At 39.3% G+C, this 17606-nt stretch overlaps 1 protein-coding gene and 1 long non-coding RNA gene across 21 annotated transcripts in view; one reads left to right on the top strand and one right to left on the bottom strand.

Annotated features, from left to right (window-relative positions):
- The window catches only part of TENM2 (teneurin transmembrane protein 2), a 1331635-nt gene that overhangs the window by 1169010 nt on the left and 145019 nt on the right, over positions 1–17606 (top strand). For all 19 annotated transcript variants that reach the window (XM_077327160.1, XM_077327169.1, XM_077327168.1 and 16 more), the window contains 2 exons: positions 50–244; positions 16885–17085. In XM_077327160.1, coding sequence (XP_077183275.1) covers positions 50–244; positions 16885–17085 — 396 coding nt within the window. The remainder of the gene's footprint in view (positions 1–49; positions 245–16884; positions 17086–17606) is intronic.
- On the bottom strand, positions 87–17606 carry LOC143832568 (uncharacterized). 2 transcript variants are annotated; one of them, XR_013229315.1, is made up of 3 exons: positions 17025–17606; positions 11457–11545; positions 87–218 (listed from the first exon to the last, which is right to left on the bottom strand). It is a non-coding gene; the product is annotated as an uncharacterized LOC143832568 (long non-coding RNA). The 2 variants fall into 2 exon arrangements; XR_013229316.1 differs by lacking the exon at positions 17025–17606 and adding an exon at positions 16836–16974.

Genomic DNA, 17606 nt, shown 5'->3' with positions numbered 1-17606 from the left:
TGTATACATGACATGCTGTTATCTTTCTTCTCTTCATTCAATTTTCCAGCGGCTTGCCCAGTTCTATGCAGTGGCAATGGACAATACACCAAAGGAGCCTGTCTGTGCTACAGTGGCTGGAAAGGGCCAGAGTGCGATGTACCCACAAGCCAGTGCATTGATCCATCCTGCGGGGGCCATGGTTCTTGCATTGAAGGGAACTGTGTCTGCTCTGTTGGCTACAAAGGTGAAAACTGTGAGGAAGGTAAATGCTACAATACAAACTCTATTTTTGTGGCTTGTCGTGACTAAAGGGGGCAAGAGCATAAAAGGAAAGACTCTAGAGTGCTGTGGTATAAACAACTGTAATAGCACTGGACAAGAAGCGCAAGAATTCAAAACCTCGGTGCTATTTGTTGCGGAAACTTTTATTTATATTTCTTTTCTGCCATGTACTTAAGGGCCTAATAATGCTGTTGTTGCAGAATAATATGCCACAGGTAAGTCTGAGTGATTCTTTTGTCGAGGAGTTCAGATCCATCTTTTCTTTTCTTTTTTTGAGTATGGATTATACTTATCAAACATTTTTAAAGTGGAAAATGTAGAACAAAACAAATAAGAAAGATGGTATAAAAATGGCATAATTGGAAGCCCATCAAAGCAAACATTTCAGTCATAATTAATTCAGAAAAAAAGAGGAGCCAGATTTGAAAGACTACAGGTATCCATGTCACTTAGTGGCCCCATGTAGAGTAAATTATTCTTGTTATATGCAATCACATTGAATTAAAGGAAAGTAGATGTACACAGAAAGGACGGCAATTTAATGAATTCTAAAAAGCACTTTGTATTGAACGTTTAAGTAGCTAGGGTTTTCTGTAATAGGAAATGTGGTGGGAAAGGAGGGGAGAAAAAAAGTTTTAACTAACTGAATCAAATATGACCAAATACAGCCAACAATGACATATTTTAGTGATTTTGTATATGGCTCCTTTCAATGAAATATGGCACGCCATAAATTGCATGGCACTCCTTTAATACTGTGTTTTTTACTGAAGAAATGTACAAATGTACAAATGTATTGTGGAGGAGATAGTGCTGCAACAAAAGCAGGCAAGATAGCCGCTTCTTTATAAAAGACTTAAATCATAGACATCCAGTATCCTATCCACTTCTGCTAGTGCTTATTAATTTTACTATTAAGGAAAGAATATATTCAGGTGGGTAGCCATGTTGGTCTGAAGTAGAAGAACAAAGTTTGAGTCCAGCGGCACCTTTAAGACCAACAAATTTCTATTCAAGGTGTATGGACAGCACACTTCGTCAGACAATGACATGAGAGTTACAAGGCCACACATATAAGTAGAGTGGCTCATGGATGTGCATGCTGCATAATGATGATGCTTACCAGATACATGGGTGTTACAGAAATAACAAGCTAAGTTTATCAGGTCATCATTTGTTTGGGTTCAGCTCTAAGGGGGAAAGCATAGTAAATGAAATATTAGGATTAAAGATTAATGGACAGATGCATTTCCGACTGAGGAGTAATTAAAAGAGAACCAGCCACTATGCTCCATTCATCTCCACCCAAGCGTGGGGCATCCCCACAAGTGAACAGCCATGTAGAGTTCTGTCTTCATTCCTGATAATCAAATTTCAGTCTCCCATTCTAAATTGCATTCCATTACATTATAATCCTCTATTCAATTCTATTATCCCAAATCAGATTAATAAACATCTAACTCTAATGGGTCCCATCTTCCCCACATACTATTATTTCTCATTCAATAGTGGGAGATCCAGACCACCACCTGGCTTGACCTAGACGGCGGGAGCTATCAGTCAGCTGACACCAAACATTTTTACTGCTAACAGCTTATTGAATGTTGTTTTACTGCTATTTTTAAATTGTGTTAATTCTATTTTAATTTACTAAAAATTATTTATATATGCAATATGTTGTACACACCCAGAGCTGGCCTCTGGGAGCCGGTATAGAAATTTAATAAACTAAACTAAGAAATAAAATTAAATGACGAAGATGTATTGTTAGGAAAGTAGGTGTAAGGGCTGGATGAAATTAGCAAATGCAGTGAGATAGGAAACCAATATCCCTAATGAATCCTAATGTTTGAGTGTTGAAATAACTTACAGCTTGGCAATTTTTCTTTCCAGTCTGTTCTTGAAGTTCTGTTGTAATAAAACAGCTATTTTGTGGTTCCCCACTGAATGTCCTGGAAGGTTGAAGTGTTCTCCAACCTTCTCCTACAGGTTTCTCAGTCTTGTGATTATTGATGTCAGATTATGTCCATTTATTATTTAGCAGAGGATTCAAGATGTCTGAGAATGAAAGGGCATTATTGGCATTTAATGCCATATATGATGCAAGAAGATAAGCATATGACTAAGCCTCTGATGGTCTTATAACTCCCATTTCATTGTCTGCTGACACCTTGAATCAAACTTAGTTGGTCTTAAAGGTGCCATTGGATTCAAATTTTATAAAGAATATATCTTACAGTATTGACTGATACAGAACAAAGTATGTGGTTCCCACCCTTTAAGGTAATAAAACCTACATGTCCAAAGTATATTGTCTGATGATATCTGTATATATAATGTGAAGGTAACTGGAAAACAGGCATGGTAGTTCTGTCTCCTTATTGCGAAGAGTAGGAATAGTCATTTAGAACATAATCTCTAACTTTATCTGATATTTCATAGCTATTCTAAGTAAATTAGAGATATAATGTACTCCAGTCCCTCTTCAAGGAGAAGCTGATTCCTATGCAGCAAACAGTGACATGAAAGTACCCCTATTCCTAAATTAAATTCTTCCTCAACACAACCTTTGCCTGTTCTAAGTAATGATAACTTTATTAGTTGGAAATTCATGGTGCAAAATGTATTAGGAATGGATGGACTAGAACATACTATAAAGATAACTTTTAGTATACATTCTCTCCTTGACAAACCAAAAGTGAATCTAGCATGCACCTTAGTTTTCCCATTCCCTCCCAGCTAAGCCAGGAAGCAAAGTAAAGCCTAAGGTGACCAGATTGACCCACTTTTGGAGGGAAATCTGGGGGTACCTGGCAAATTGTACTTATGTTAAAATTAAAAAATACATATTACAATACTATTTTTGCGTTCTATGCATTCTATGAAAGTTTTTGTTGCTCCATATAGACCAAATTTTTAATCAAGAACCCTCCCGGTCAATGGTGTCCCGCTTTACCAATGTTGAAATCTGGTCACCTTAGTAAAGCCTGTTTTGGCTAATGCAGATTATTTTGACTACATGTCTTCAACATGTGAAGTTCTCCAATAAGCACTGTCAGTGCAAATTCAGTTGCTAATGCCTATGATCCAGGCTGGCATTAGATCTCAGAAGCTACGCATGGTCAGTCCTGGTTAACACTGCATGGGAGACCAAGGAAGTCCAGGGTTGCTTAACAAAGCCAATCAACGATGAAGGACAGATTTCAGGTGGGTATCCATGTTGGTCTGAAGCAGCAGAACAAAGTTTGAGTCCAGTGGCTCCTTTAAGACCAACAATGTTTTATTCAAGATATATAAGTTTTCATGAGCAATAAGGGTGAAGAAGTATGCTTGCACACAAAAACTTATCTTTAATAAATCTTTAAAATAAAATAAATATCTTTAATAAAACCTTGTTGATCTTAAAGGTGTCTGTGAGGATCTTTGATTACTTAGAAAAGCAAACTCTTGGTGGGTAGTCAAAGATTTCTTTATTAAGTAAGAAAGTACTCTCATCAAGGCATTGTCGAAACTGGAGCTGAGGATAAAGGTCTCCACATATATCCCAAACCTCGTTTCTCCCCTCCCGTGAGAATCCAGTGAAAACAAATGCTCAGTCTTAACACAAACAGTATTAACACTCTGATGAAAAATTTGGCTTCAAGGGAGAAGGGGGAAAGAACAGAGCAAATGGGTTGCTTAGAGGTCAGGATGAGGGGAGGGGGAGGAATAGAAATGCAGGAAAGAACAACAGGCTCATAAAACAAAGTGAAGGAGACAAGCTGGCCCCATCTCTTACACAGGGATGCCTACTCTACATAACCTAGTTACAGAAACATCCTTATCCATTGTTCCTCCTCTTAATATTTGTGAAACAGCCAGGGGTGGGGGGTGGAAAGGTCCGGGGTGTTTGAGTTGCACCTATAGCTCCTGCCCTCCTTCCCTGGATGCTAGCCACCTTGCTCTCAGACACTGCAAGAGCCAGCGCCTGAGAGAGAGACACAGAGAGCCCTGCCAAACCACTAATGAGCCCTCATTACCTGCTATGGCTCCTGCTGCGAGGGAGAGAGAGAGAGAGAGAGCCACCCCAAACTGTAAACAAGCCCACATTCTCTGCTACATACCAGCCCTGATTACCTCCTATGGCTCCTGCTGTGATGGAGAGGAGGGAGAGAGAGAGAGAGAGAGAAATCTGTGCCTGATGGTATCCCCTGGGTCCTAGTGCCGATTTCATTCCTGGTTGCAATGGGCTTTCTTGCTAGTCCTAAATAATATTAGCCTCCAGCAGCAAAATGCAACTGGAAGCTTTCAGGGGATAGGCTGAGCGGAAGTCCCAGACCAGCCTGGGCATTTGAACATGAGCAGCCTCCACCCACTCCTTGTTCCCTATGGGAAACTCTTCCCAGTCCACAAGATACTGGAGTTTGCCTCTGTGTATCCTGGAGTCCATGATTTGCTTGACCTCATAGTGGGTGTGTCTGATTCAGAAGCGCAAATTAGCAGCTTTTATATTCATTGTGGTGAGTTCCAGTTAGGCCTCTTCGTTAGACTTTGTCTTTTAGCAAGTCAGCCACTGACTGTCAGTTACAGGGTTAACTATTTGTTTACACTTGTTGCTAGTGGCGACAGGCAGAGTGGGTCATGTGGTCTGTTCATAGATATGCAAATTTGTTTAGGGGCCATTGCGTCATGCTTGTTTACCATGTCTGCAACTTTAGCAGGAAGAGAATTCACTTTCCTTCCTTTGAAGAGATCTGCTTTAAGCAGAGAAGATATCCATTTTTGAAGCTTCACCATGTAACAGCTAAGGTGTAGAGCTCCTGCATGAGCTAAGGAAGCTATGTTTTATCTTCCAGTTTCCCCTATCCTGTTAGCTAGTAAAATTGTATTTTTATATACTTTAAAACTGCCTTGTCTAGTCTGATCATTTATATAGTAACTTTGCTACTATTATATAATATAAACCCTCCTTTTACCCAATGTAAGGTTATGTTGGTCCAGATGTGCTTTTTCTGTGCCCATTTGACTTTTGTGAGACCTAGCAGTGAAGTTAAAAGAGTAGAACAGAGTAGGAAGTTACTCAAGTTGCAAAATATATATATATATATTTTTTGCATTTTTCCCTTTGGAGATCGTCTTGAGCTTTCTCTGCAAAAAGAAGACAGATTAATTTTTTGAGCCAGAGCAAAGAGCTGCAGAAAAGTCTTTTTGATATCTGTGCATCAAGATACCACCATGCTGACCTTTTGCAAAGGAAACACAGCTGTGCTGCCTGTGTGGGAATTCTCTGGAGACCTTCTGGAAGGAAGCCAGCAGGGAGGCGAGATGAATCAGAGTGAAGGAGAAGCTGATTCCTATGCAGCAAACAGTGACATGAAAGTACGCCTATTCCTAAATTAAATTCTTCCTCAACACAACCTTTGCCCGTTCTAAGTAATGATAACTTTATTAGTTGGAAATTCATGGTGCAAAATGTATTAGGAATGGATGGACTAGAACATACTATAAAGAAAAATTTCCCAAATGAGAAAGACCCAGAATATGAACAGTTTAAATGCTGCAATGCATATAATTGCTGGAGCTATTCAAGATTGTGAGACACAGCTGTTTCTAACCATTAAGTAAGCCAAGGAAATGTGGGAAAAATTAGAGGAAAGATATCAAAATAATTCTGCAATGTCCCAAGACTTCTTTATGTAAAATGTTTGACCACAAGACTTGAAGAGGGATGGGATTTACGTAAACATTTAAGCCTGCTTTTGGAATATGCAGACAGACGTAAGAAAATTGGACAGGATATTAAGGATTATTTAATAATTAATGTTATACTTGGATCTCTACCTAAGAACTATGAACCAAGGGTACATAATCTCATGTACAAAGTCACACTGTTTACTCAAGAGTGATTTAAATGCTACTGAGAATGTAGCTAAAGTGTCCAAAAGCACATCCATGCTACAATTAAATAAGAAGGAGATTGTATGTTATCATTGTGGAAAATCGAGTCACAAAAGGAGTGTTTGCTACAATTATTTGAAACATAAAAATAAGGACCAGCCAAATTCTAATGTGCAGTTCTCAGTGAAAATAATTTAAAGCTAACAAGAATAAAGACAAGAGGATAGGGCATGTGTTGACCCGCATTGCCAGGAGGTTTGGGGAGAAAGACAGAGGCTTATGCCCATTGTATCCCCATGCAGGTTGGTTTCAGATGGCAAGGGGAATCACACTCCAGGCTGATGCCTAGGCGGGACCCCCAGAGTGCCATCTTGGACCTCGGTTTATTATGGTCTGCTGACCGTATTAGCTGGATTCTTCCTCATGCTGCACCAATGCCCTAATGAGAGTTGCAATAAAGCTGTGGCCTATTTTATTCCAAATCTGTGTGGTGTTGCGTCTTCCTTTAGCAAGGAAAAAAATTGCCCACCTACTGGGCAATCAGTGGAAATACTGTGAATAGTATAAGCAATACTTTCTTTCTACCCAATGCAAAGCTAAATGTCATCTCTGTATCAAGGCTTGCAAGAAGGGGATTTGAATTTCATGTAAAAGGAGGTGAATGGCTAGTTTATTATTCTATTGTGGATGAGACATTTAAAGCTACAGAAAGAGGAAATCTTTACTGTCTTAGTGCTGAGATGCAAGACTGTGATCAGAAAGACAAGCAATCTAATTAGTAAGATAAGCAAAAGCTGCTTAATTTAAACAAAGATGTTTGCAAACATGGGAACTGTGTTCATGCATTTCATAGGCATATGTGACACAGAAACTTTGAATCTGTTAAGAAATCTTTGTATGATGTTGATTATGAGATTATAGAATGTGAAATGTCCAGGAATGGCTGTTAAATTTGTCTCAAAGCAAGGGAGACAAGACCTTCCATGTACAGAGAAACTGGGAACTCTCAAAACAAAGAATACAAGCTTCCAGAGAGAATCCATGCTGAACTGATTGGTCCAATTACAGCATCTGCTGGAAAAGCAAGATATATTCTCACCATAATTGATAATGGAACAAAATATGCTTGTGTATAATTCCTGAAATCAAAGGATCAAACATTGGACAAACTTATATGTGTGTGAACTATATAAAGGGGAAATTCTCAAAAGTTCCTGAATGTTTTATTACAGACTCTGTTTCTGAGTTTTGAAAATTATCTTGAGCAAGAGGGGATTTCACATGGGAAGACTGTTCTGTACACCCCAGAGTTCAATCGAACTGCAGAGAGATTTAATAGAACCTTGATGGAAAGTGCTTGATGCATGTTGTTGGGTTCAAATTTGCCTGGTGTGTGCTGGGCTGAGTCTATAAATACAGCAAGTTTTTTTGTATAACATATCACATTCAAAGGTGATTGGCAAAATGCCATATGAGGCTTGGAATGGCAGAAAACCTAGCCTGGGACATTTGAAAAGTTTTGGAACTAAAGTTTATGCTTATTTGCCAAAGCAGATAAAGCAGAAAATTGGATCCCAGAACTGAACTGGGAGTCTTTGTAGGTTACAATCCATACAACAAAGGATTTAGAGTCATGAATTTGAAGACTTTTGAAGTTGATATAAAACATGTTGTGTTTGTGGATGAAAATTGTTCCCAGCAGTTTTCTTCACAGGATTTCTCCAAGGAGAAGAGGGATGCGAGAACAGTGAGGCAAGAAGCTTCACACAAGCTTCATGATGCTGCCCACCAGGACCAATGCTCAAGAACAAAGGGAAAGCTCAAGAGAAGGAGTAGCACCACCCAGTGTAGAAAATGCCAAACTATATTGCCTTACTCAGACTGATGGGGCAACTCCATCTGCTGGTGAAAATACAGAACTGCATGAAGGGGCAACCAACTGGAAGGGGCAACCCAAGAAGCAGATGTGACAGCACCACTTGCTGTGAGGAGGTCGAAAAGACAGAATAAAGGAATACCTGCAAAACTTTACACCTGTTAAGGCAAAGCACCAGATCAATGTGAACCTTCAACTTGGGAAGAGATGATGAGTCTTCCAATGAATGAAAAGGGTCAAATGGCTGGATGCAGTGGATGAAGAGCTGCTTTCTCTTCACGACAACCAAACATAGTCATACACCAAATTACCAGCTGGAAAGAATACAGTTGGATGCAAATGGGTATCAAGATAAAGCGATTACCCGATAGAAGTATGAACAGATACAAAGCATGTTTAGTAGCAAAAGGATATAGAACTGACTTTACTGACACATATGCACCTATTGTCAATTACACATCAATAAGAATTCTGCTCAGTGTAGCTGCATCCAGAAAGATGGCAGTAGAGCAAGTGGATGTGAAATCAGCATTTCTCAACAGAGAATTGACATAAGAAATTTACATGGAAGTACCACCTGGGAGTGAACTTATGGATCCAAGAACTAGGTGCAAACTGCACAAGAGTCTCTGTGGACTAAAGCAAGCAGCTAGAGCTTGGAATTAGATGCTCAACAGCCTACTTGAGACACAAAGATTCAAATGAGGAGCTGCAGAACCATGTCTATACTCCAGAATTAAAGATGGACAATATCAACTATACATGTATTTGTTGATTATTTACTTTTATGTTGCAGAAACAAAGAGGAAACAAAATAAATTATTGAATACTTGAATAAACATATTGAAGTCAAGCACCTGGGTGACATAAGTACATATCTTGGAATAGAAGTGGAAAGGACCACAGATGGTGGATTTCTACTTAGCCAAAGTCATACAATAATGGACTTTGTTAAGTCAATGGGTATCAAAGATGAAGAAGGAGTTGGCTCTCAACTAGATACAGCCTACATGTCCTTACCAGATGGACAACCACTGGATAACAACAAGGCATACAGAGAAACCACTGGAAAGTTGTTATGCCTGAGTAATGTTACCAGATCTGACATTACAACTACAGTAGGGATCTTGAGCAGAACGGGCAACTCTCCTGATCACTATGACTAGAATGCTGTAACGAGGATGGTGAAATATCTCAACAAAACAGCAAACTTGAAGTTGAAGATATCCCCATGTGCAGAACCAGAACTAGTGGGATATATGGATGCAAACTGGCATGAAGTCAAGTTTGAAAAGAAATCAACAAGTGGATATTTGTTCTTCTATGGAGGAAACCTGATCAACTGAACCAGTAAAAGACAGAGTCTGATAACTGGATCAACTGCAGAAGTAGAAGTGATAGAAGCTTGCAACGCCTGCAATGAACTTGAATGGATAATAGGTCTACTGATCGACTTTAGCATAAATGAATCTAAGCCAGTCACAATGTATGAAGATAATGCAACCTGTATCACAATGATCAAAGGCGAGAATATGAAGCCAGGGGCCACGGGGCCAATCCAATTGGGCCTTCACCAGGACAGACAAGAGTTCCGTCCAGTCAGGAGGCGAAAAGCACCTCCCGACCCGCACACCCAGCCCAGCCAGGGGCAATCTGGAGACATGGCTGCCAGTCTGCTCCTGGCCACTGCAGGGAGAGGAGGTCAGTAGGGCCGACAAGGGGGATGAGAACAGAGGCTGCACCAGCCCTTTTCACCCCAAGGCTGTCCTAACTGTCATGTCCAACTGCAAATGGCCTCAGAACCCTGACAGAGCTGGCCGGAGGTTGGAGAGTGCACTCCCTCCACCTCCCTCCCTCCCTCCCTTCAGGCCTGCTGTGAAGGAGCCTCTAACAGGGCCTGACTGAGGGGAGGGAGGCATTTTCCTTCAGAGAGCAATGCAGGGGAGCCTGAGGCCCCGTGCATTCCTTTTGAAGGGGTGCATGAGAGGGGGGAGAGCTTTCCCTTCAGCCTAACTGTCTAGAGATGATCTGTACTTCCAGGGGATTCTCAGGCCCCACCTGAAGGCTCGCTTCCTTAAACCTCAGGGGGAGACAATGCTACAGTCACCCCTCCAAAGTAGCCATTTTTGCCTGCAGAGCTGGTCTGTATAGTATGGAGATGAGCAGCAATTCCATGCCTCACCTGGTCTGAACATATTCCTTGAAGTCTGAAAGTGAGGCCTCCAAGTGTGCAATGCCCCCACAGCTACCTAGTACCCCCGTTACATATTTCAGGTCAAGAAAACATTGCAGAGAGGAGGTAAGGTTGCCAGATTGGTGTAGATTCATCTTCTTGAATTCCACACTACCTAGGTGTGCATAAACCTGACTAAGGTCAATACTTCTGTGCACAGATGTACCTGCTCTTAGGGTTGCCATCTTCCAAATGAGTCTCTCTACCCCACCACCCTCACAGAGAGTCTGCTATGGGGAGAGTGCATATCCCAGCCAGCTTGGTGTAGTGGTTAGGAGTGTGGACTTCTAATCTGACAAGCCGGGTTTGATTCTGCGCTCCCCCACATTCAGCCAGCTGGGTGACCTTGGGCTCACTGCAGCATTGATAAAGTTGTTCTGACTGAGCAGTAATATCCAGGCACTCTAAGTGCCACCTACCTCACAGGGTGTCTGTCGTGGGGAAAGGCAAGGGAGGCGACTGTAAGCCACTCTGAGACTACTTTGGATAGAGAAAAGCAGCATATAAGAACAACTCCTTCTAGACTTTTATCTATATATTTATATGTTGATCCCATTAAGGCAGTTGGTCTGCAGCAGAATAGCTAGATTTGAATCCAGAACAACCTTAGAGACCAGCAAGATTTTGGGGATATAAGCTTTTTGTTGTTCCCATGTTTACCTATGCCATGTTATCTATGCCACTGGAATCAGTAATATTTACTGTCTTCTAATCATTTTGTGGTTGTTTATTTACGTTACCAGAATTCAGTGTATCAGTATCTCAAGTTGTGGGTTCCTCAGTCTGGTCAACTGTACATTTCATTTGACATTAATGAAGCCAAATCTTCTTATCAGAGGCTGTGTGTGACCACTGTAATCTGACCTCTCAAGAAATTTGGATGTTCAGAAAAAACATGATTTAATCAAAAGCATGAAAGGATAAAGAATTTGAAAGGTAAATGAGTTTTAAAAAGCAAGTTGTATTAACTACAAATATGGAAGGTGAAGAATATGACACGAAAGATTAAAATAACTGTAGGCTTCATTTGACAGAACAAAATTCCCTAACTAGGGTCTTGTTACTTTAAAACAATTTTCTTTCTGTAACTATAGTGGTTAGTACTTCATAATATAAAAGGAGTTACCAGGTGATTCTTCATCAGTCTTAAAATCTCACTTTATTATATTTAAAGGATTAACACAGTAGTGAAACAAATAAACATACCTGCATTTTTATTAAAGAGTAAAAATCTTCTGTATTGATTTCTGCTTCTAAACAGAATGGTTTAGGTTGATTCATACCCAGCTTTCGTGCTAGGAAATGGAATAAGGATACAGTAGGTCAGCAATTTCTCCCTGCTAGCTTTTTATTTTAGATATTCATCATAGTCATATTGTTCAAACAATTTACCTGGAATGGCCATGGCACTGAAATCGATATTTGTGATCTACAGATTTTGCTGCATAAACACTGTTGCTCTATTACATTTGCACACAAAAAATGAAATGGTTTACTTGTCAAACTTCATTCAGTGCAGTTTGGAGTGGAAAAGGAATCAAATTAACAAATTAGGTTTGGTTAGCGGTGTTTTTCTTGTCAGTTTCCTGATCGAGTCATTTTTCAATGGAGTTTAACTTTATACATATAATTCATAGTCCTAGAGGGGCAAAAGGACCATATCATTCAGAAAACTCCTTGACCTCTTTTTTGGTCCTTGTGAGAATAAATTATATCCACTCTCCTTTTGTTCAAATCTGTGGAGACTCTGTTACTAAATGAGTTCTAGTGATCTGAGCTCCAAGGGTTGATAGATTCCCATATGGCTTACTGTTGAGATACACTGCTTAAGCACAACATATGCACCACACACAACACTTTTCAAAATAGCACTGTACAATCTTATCAAAGAGCCCAAGGGAAAAATGCTGCGGTTCAGAGCCAATTCTCACAGCCATTTGAACCCTCTGGCAACCGCCTCTGACTTTTAGTAGTATTCTCCTGTAGCAAGACAACATGACACATTTAGTCTAGATTGCTTTTTAACACATTAATGAAAGTGTTTTTAAAAATCCTTTTGCTACAGTGCTTACTGAGAATCAATTTCAGTGAATTCAGTATTTACCTGGCCATCTTGTTAAAGGCTGTTAACCCTGGAAGTTAGTACTGCCTGGCTGAAAAGTGTGTCTGGCAACAGACTGGAATATTCATGAGAATCAGTTCTCAGAATTAAGCATTGGTTATCTATTGATTTTTACCATCTGGAGCTGCACTCTAAAGTCAACATTTGGAGCAATATTATTCTGCTATGAAATAGAAGCATACAGCTGTAATGCCTGGAACAATTGCCAGGAAGGTTGGCCATAGGTTAATCCATGCTGATGAATAAGTGTGTGGCTTTTCCTGTCTCATGTCATAGGTTTGTTCTTCAGCAATAAATCTTGAATGTTTCCCTTCTCCTTGCATACCATGATTCTGTGCAGTGGAAAGGTAGAAGACTGATGTGTTTTTCATTCTTTCTACATTGCTTTTATTATTATTTCAATTTAAAGGCATTTCTGGTGTATTTCCAAATGTTATTTTATTTTATATTTATATTTATATATTTATATTTATATTTATATTTATATTTATATTTATATTTATATTTATATTTATATTTATATTTATATTTATATTTATATTTATATTTATATTTATATTTATATTTATATTTATATTTATATTTATATTTATATTTATATTTATATTTATATTTATATTTATATTTATATTTATATTTATATTTATATTTATATTTATATACCGCCCTCCCCGGAGGTTAACAAATGGTAGATCAGAATTCAGGAATACTTGATTCAGCCAACTTCAGACAGGCTGAAAGAAATATGTGTTCAGTAGGTTGTTTAGAACTTTAGGAATTTTTTTTACTCAAAATGTAATTCTACCTAGAAAGTGTTTGTGTGTGTGTGTGTGTATTTTCAATGAAGAAAACCATATGGGCCATTGTTTGTTCTAGTACAAGGGCTGCTGGCCTGTCTAGAATACTTGTCTGGCATGAAAGAAGTTAACCAGGAAGCAAGAACAAAATAGCATATGGCACAATCCTAGAAATAGGTTGTGCAGAACCAAGACTAAAAGTAGGCTGTTTAGATGTAGGTTCACCAAAGTTTAAAACCTGGTCAAATCTTTAAGGACTAGTACAATTTCTTCTACCAGTTCTGATGGCCCAGGCTAGCCAAATCTTGTCAGATTGCAGAAGCTAAGCCCCAGATAGTATTGGGTAGGAGACCACCAAGGGAATCCAGGATTACTACACAGAGGCAGGCAATGGCAAACTACCTCTGAACATCTCTTGCCTTGAAACCATTCAGGGTTGGTGGAATGGTTACATTTCCTGAGGCTCAGATTCCCTGCTTGTTTCACAGATCTCAGACAATGGACCTTTCTGTATTAAGTAATTAAGCTCTAAGCCCAGTGATTTCAGCTGTAATAACTCTACATTGAATTGCACCTTACTGAAACTAGGTTGCTGGGAAGACTGCTTCCATTAACTAACAATGCAGTCCTAAGCATATTGACACCCTTTTAAGACTACTGACTTCAATGAACTAAGGTTCTGCTTAGGGCTGCACTGTAAGTGCTTAATTTCTGCAACAAACTGCCAAAGGACAATGATTGTAATGACTGGGGCTTCTCTGTTGTGTTCTTTAGATGATGACAAAATGAAGTATCTCTTCATATAAAGGAAAAGCATAATTGTGTGCAGTCAAAATGGCAGAAGCATAGAACAAAATTTGCAAGTCCTAAGTGCCATAGCTGAAGAGTTCACACAATTTTTAAAAGTAAGAACAAAAGAAATTATGAGTCCACATCTCATCTCAGTGTGTATAAAAGTCAAACTACCGAGATGCAGAAAATCATAATTTTCAATGCTTAGTCTGATTTAGTTTTGACTGAATGAGATAAATTAATAAAATGAAGATAACCAAGGAAGGGAAGAAATACAGGTCAAGGCAGGAAATGAACAGATCATATTTTAATAAATTTAAATCAACATGGTCTGATGAAGTATACTTTTGGGCACTGAGGGAATTAGCCGAAGAAATTACAAAGCCATTAGCAATTATCTTTGAAGGCTCCTGGAAGTCAGGTGAAGGGGAGAAAGACGGAAGTAAAAAGATCAGGAATTATAGATCTGTTTACTTTATTTCTATAGTAGGTGAGCCAGTTGAATAAATGATTTTAAGAGTCAGCTTGTGGCCAAATGGAACCCAATAGGATTATTAGTATCCAGGAGATATATGCATTAAACCAATCATGATAGATCTTGTACAGGAACATTGATATATTGGATGGTTAGAATGCAGCCAACATTCATGTTCCTGATATTTTTCTTCAGGTACTTCAAATTCACCAAGTCATTTCTTTATCTCCCCTTGAGAGGATTTAGTGAAGTCTTGGCCCCACATTTCTCTTCAATAAGCTTATGTGTCAGACCCCTGCACTGTAATTTAACTCAAAGGAGTGCAAAAACTTAAGAATGTTGTCATGTATGGTAAATCTTGAAAAGTGTTACCTGTATATGTTTCTACAATGCTACTTGTCCTCAATTCTGAATCATAGGATACAGTCCTTTTTGTTACTCTACTAGATTCACTGTTGGCTTTCCCAAGTGTGAAATTTGAATATAAGGCATACATTGGCTGGAATATTCAGCTCAACCTTTCTAACATTCTATAACAACATTCACAAAGAAAGTACATTATAGACTGAAACAGTTTAATATCACTTGTGCAAACTCCCTACCTCTTTTTAACGTCCTGGAATGAACTTCTGAAGTTTCTATTAGCCCAGTGTTTCTAATGCACTTGTCTAGGTTCTAGAAAATGATAGCTTTCTGTTTTCATGGCACCATAATCAGATTTAAACTCACAATGGTGTTGATAGATCACATTATCCCATCTGCTTACGTTAAACACTAATATATGAAAGAGCAGGCATTTCAGACAATACAGAGCTCACTGAATTTTGTCACTTAATTGTGAAGGATTTCTAAAGATTAGAGAAAACTTGCTTTCATTACTGATTTGACAGTATGCATAGACTGAGGAATGAATGCCAATCATTTTTTTAGGCATTGAGGTGCAAATTAATACAAACTAGTCGTGAATTCATTTTACCTAGGATGTAATCTTGATCTTCAATTCCATAGTGAAAGGCTCTTTGTGAAGACTGCAATTTAGATCCATCGTCAAAACAAACCAGCGAGGCACCAATAAAGCTCTGCCTAAGCATCCACACCTGGGCTATGAGAGTGTTTGAAAATGCAGACAGGAGCCACCCAGTTACATTCATAAACAGCCACACAGAGTTTTTCATTCCCATTGTACCACTAATTATCCTTAAGCATGAAACAGCAAAATATTGGCAGGCAGGAAGTGTTTTAGAGCAGCTTAGCAAAGTTGTAGACCATATACACGAAAAGCACCATGGCAAGTTGAGCTTGGGCATACCTTTTTGTGAGAAGAAAATGGCTGAGGAGGGGGGAACAGGGGAAATATGGTGACAAGAAAGGGTCAGCCATTCTCACACTACATATTTGCTTAGGTACAAAATTCTTCTCCTGACCTGTTTATATACCCTCATGTATCTGTATACAGTTTAGTACTGTTGATACCTTATAAGAGTCAGCTTCATGTAGTGGTTAGGAGCGGTGGCCTCTAATCTGGAGCACCATGTTTGATTCCATACTCCTCCTCCTCATGCAGCCAGCTGGGTGACCTTGGGCCAGTCACGGTTCTCTTGGAGCTCTCTCAATCTCACCTACCTCACAGGATGTCTATTATGCGAAGAGGAAGGGTAGGCCATTGTAAGCTGCTTTGAGACACCTTTGGGTAGAAAAAAGTGTGGCACCACAAAAACAGCTGTCATCCTAATGTTTTCCTCGACAGCTTCATTCAGTTGCAGTGAACTGTGATACCTGAATAATATTAATACTTTTGCCAATACAGTTCCCAGCACATACACACACATACTTAACATAGCACTGGGCACAAATAATTCACTGCAGTGGAATCTGCAGAGCTGACGTAGGTAAGAACATTTCCAGACAGGTAACCCATAAGGGTTTGGAGTTCATGTTTGAGCTTCCAAGTATTTTTTTTTCTCCTCATCCCTTCCTTTGCATATGTGGGACTCAGGATTCTGATTCATATGGCAACCATGTTATTGAGGCAAACATATCAGGGTTCCATAAAAGCTTTTTGAAAAATCCTGTGGCAACTAAACTCAAGTTGGTTATTGCTTATAGAAATGACGTGTTAAATCTGTGCCATTGCAATATCCATGGAACAAGAACAGAGGAAAAACTGTTTCAGGGTTCCAGTATTTGTAATATATTGGAGGATTGGGCCTACCTCTTTGTTTTCAGCTATTACAAGTGCACGCCCATTTTTTTGAGCAGCGTGACCTTTTAATATTTTCAGACTCTGAGAACCGATAGCCTAAAGAAGGACTGCATGAGCTGGCTGTATTCCATTGCAGCACAGCAAACCTGCTGAGCACAGATCCATCAAGTGGTGTCAATCCACATTGTGCACTGACCTTTTTCAAAGAGTGTTTGTTTTGTTGTCTTTGTTATATTTTTTTGTAGTTGATTGCTTGGATCCCTCCTGCTCCAACCATGGTGTCTGTGTTAATGGAGAGTGTCTCTGCAGCCCCGGCTGGGGAGGTTTAAACTGTGAACTTCCACGTGCCCAGTGTCCAGACCAGTGCAGTGGGCATGGCACATACCTTTCTGACACAGGTCTCTGTAGCTGTGATCCCAACTGGATGGGTCCCGACTGCTCTGTTGGTAAGAAAAAATAACATTTCTGTAGTCATGTTTCTTTTAGCCTTCTTGTTTCTGGATATTGAATGGTCCATGGCTCACTCAGGTTATATATACCAGTAATTTCACTGGTACACTGAGTGCTGCATATAAGAGAAGACATCTCAGCATCCTGTATTCAGATTCTCATACTGATTCTAACCTAGCCTGCAGTGTTCAGATTCTACTTCTTTCAACAGCTATAAAAAACAAGGTAAAAATAACATTTTCTTTTGTTCTTATATGTGTGGCTCGAATAATGCAACCTTGTCATTTTGAACCTTCATATGTTGTTGTCCATTTTCAAAATTTCATGAAAATTTTCCCCAAAATATTTTTCAAGATCCATATGAACCTTAGTAATTACATTTTGGGTTGAAACATGTTTGTTCTCTCTCTCTCTCTCTCTCTCTCTCTCTCTCTCTCTCTCTCTCTCTCTCTCTCTCTCTCCCTCCCCTCCCTTCCCTTCCCCTCCCCCCCTTACCTCTTAGACTTGTGAATGTAAA

The sequence above is a fragment of the Paroedura picta genome, chromosome 3, assembly GCF_049243985.1.
Source record: "Paroedura picta isolate Pp20150507F chromosome 3, Ppicta_v3.0, whole genome shotgun sequence".
Lineage (NCBI taxonomy): Eukaryota > Metazoa > Chordata > Lepidosauria > Squamata > Gekkonidae > Paroedura > Paroedura picta.
The sequence above is the reverse complement of the archived record's forward strand: the minus strand, read 5'-3'. Positions and strand labels throughout refer to the sequence as shown.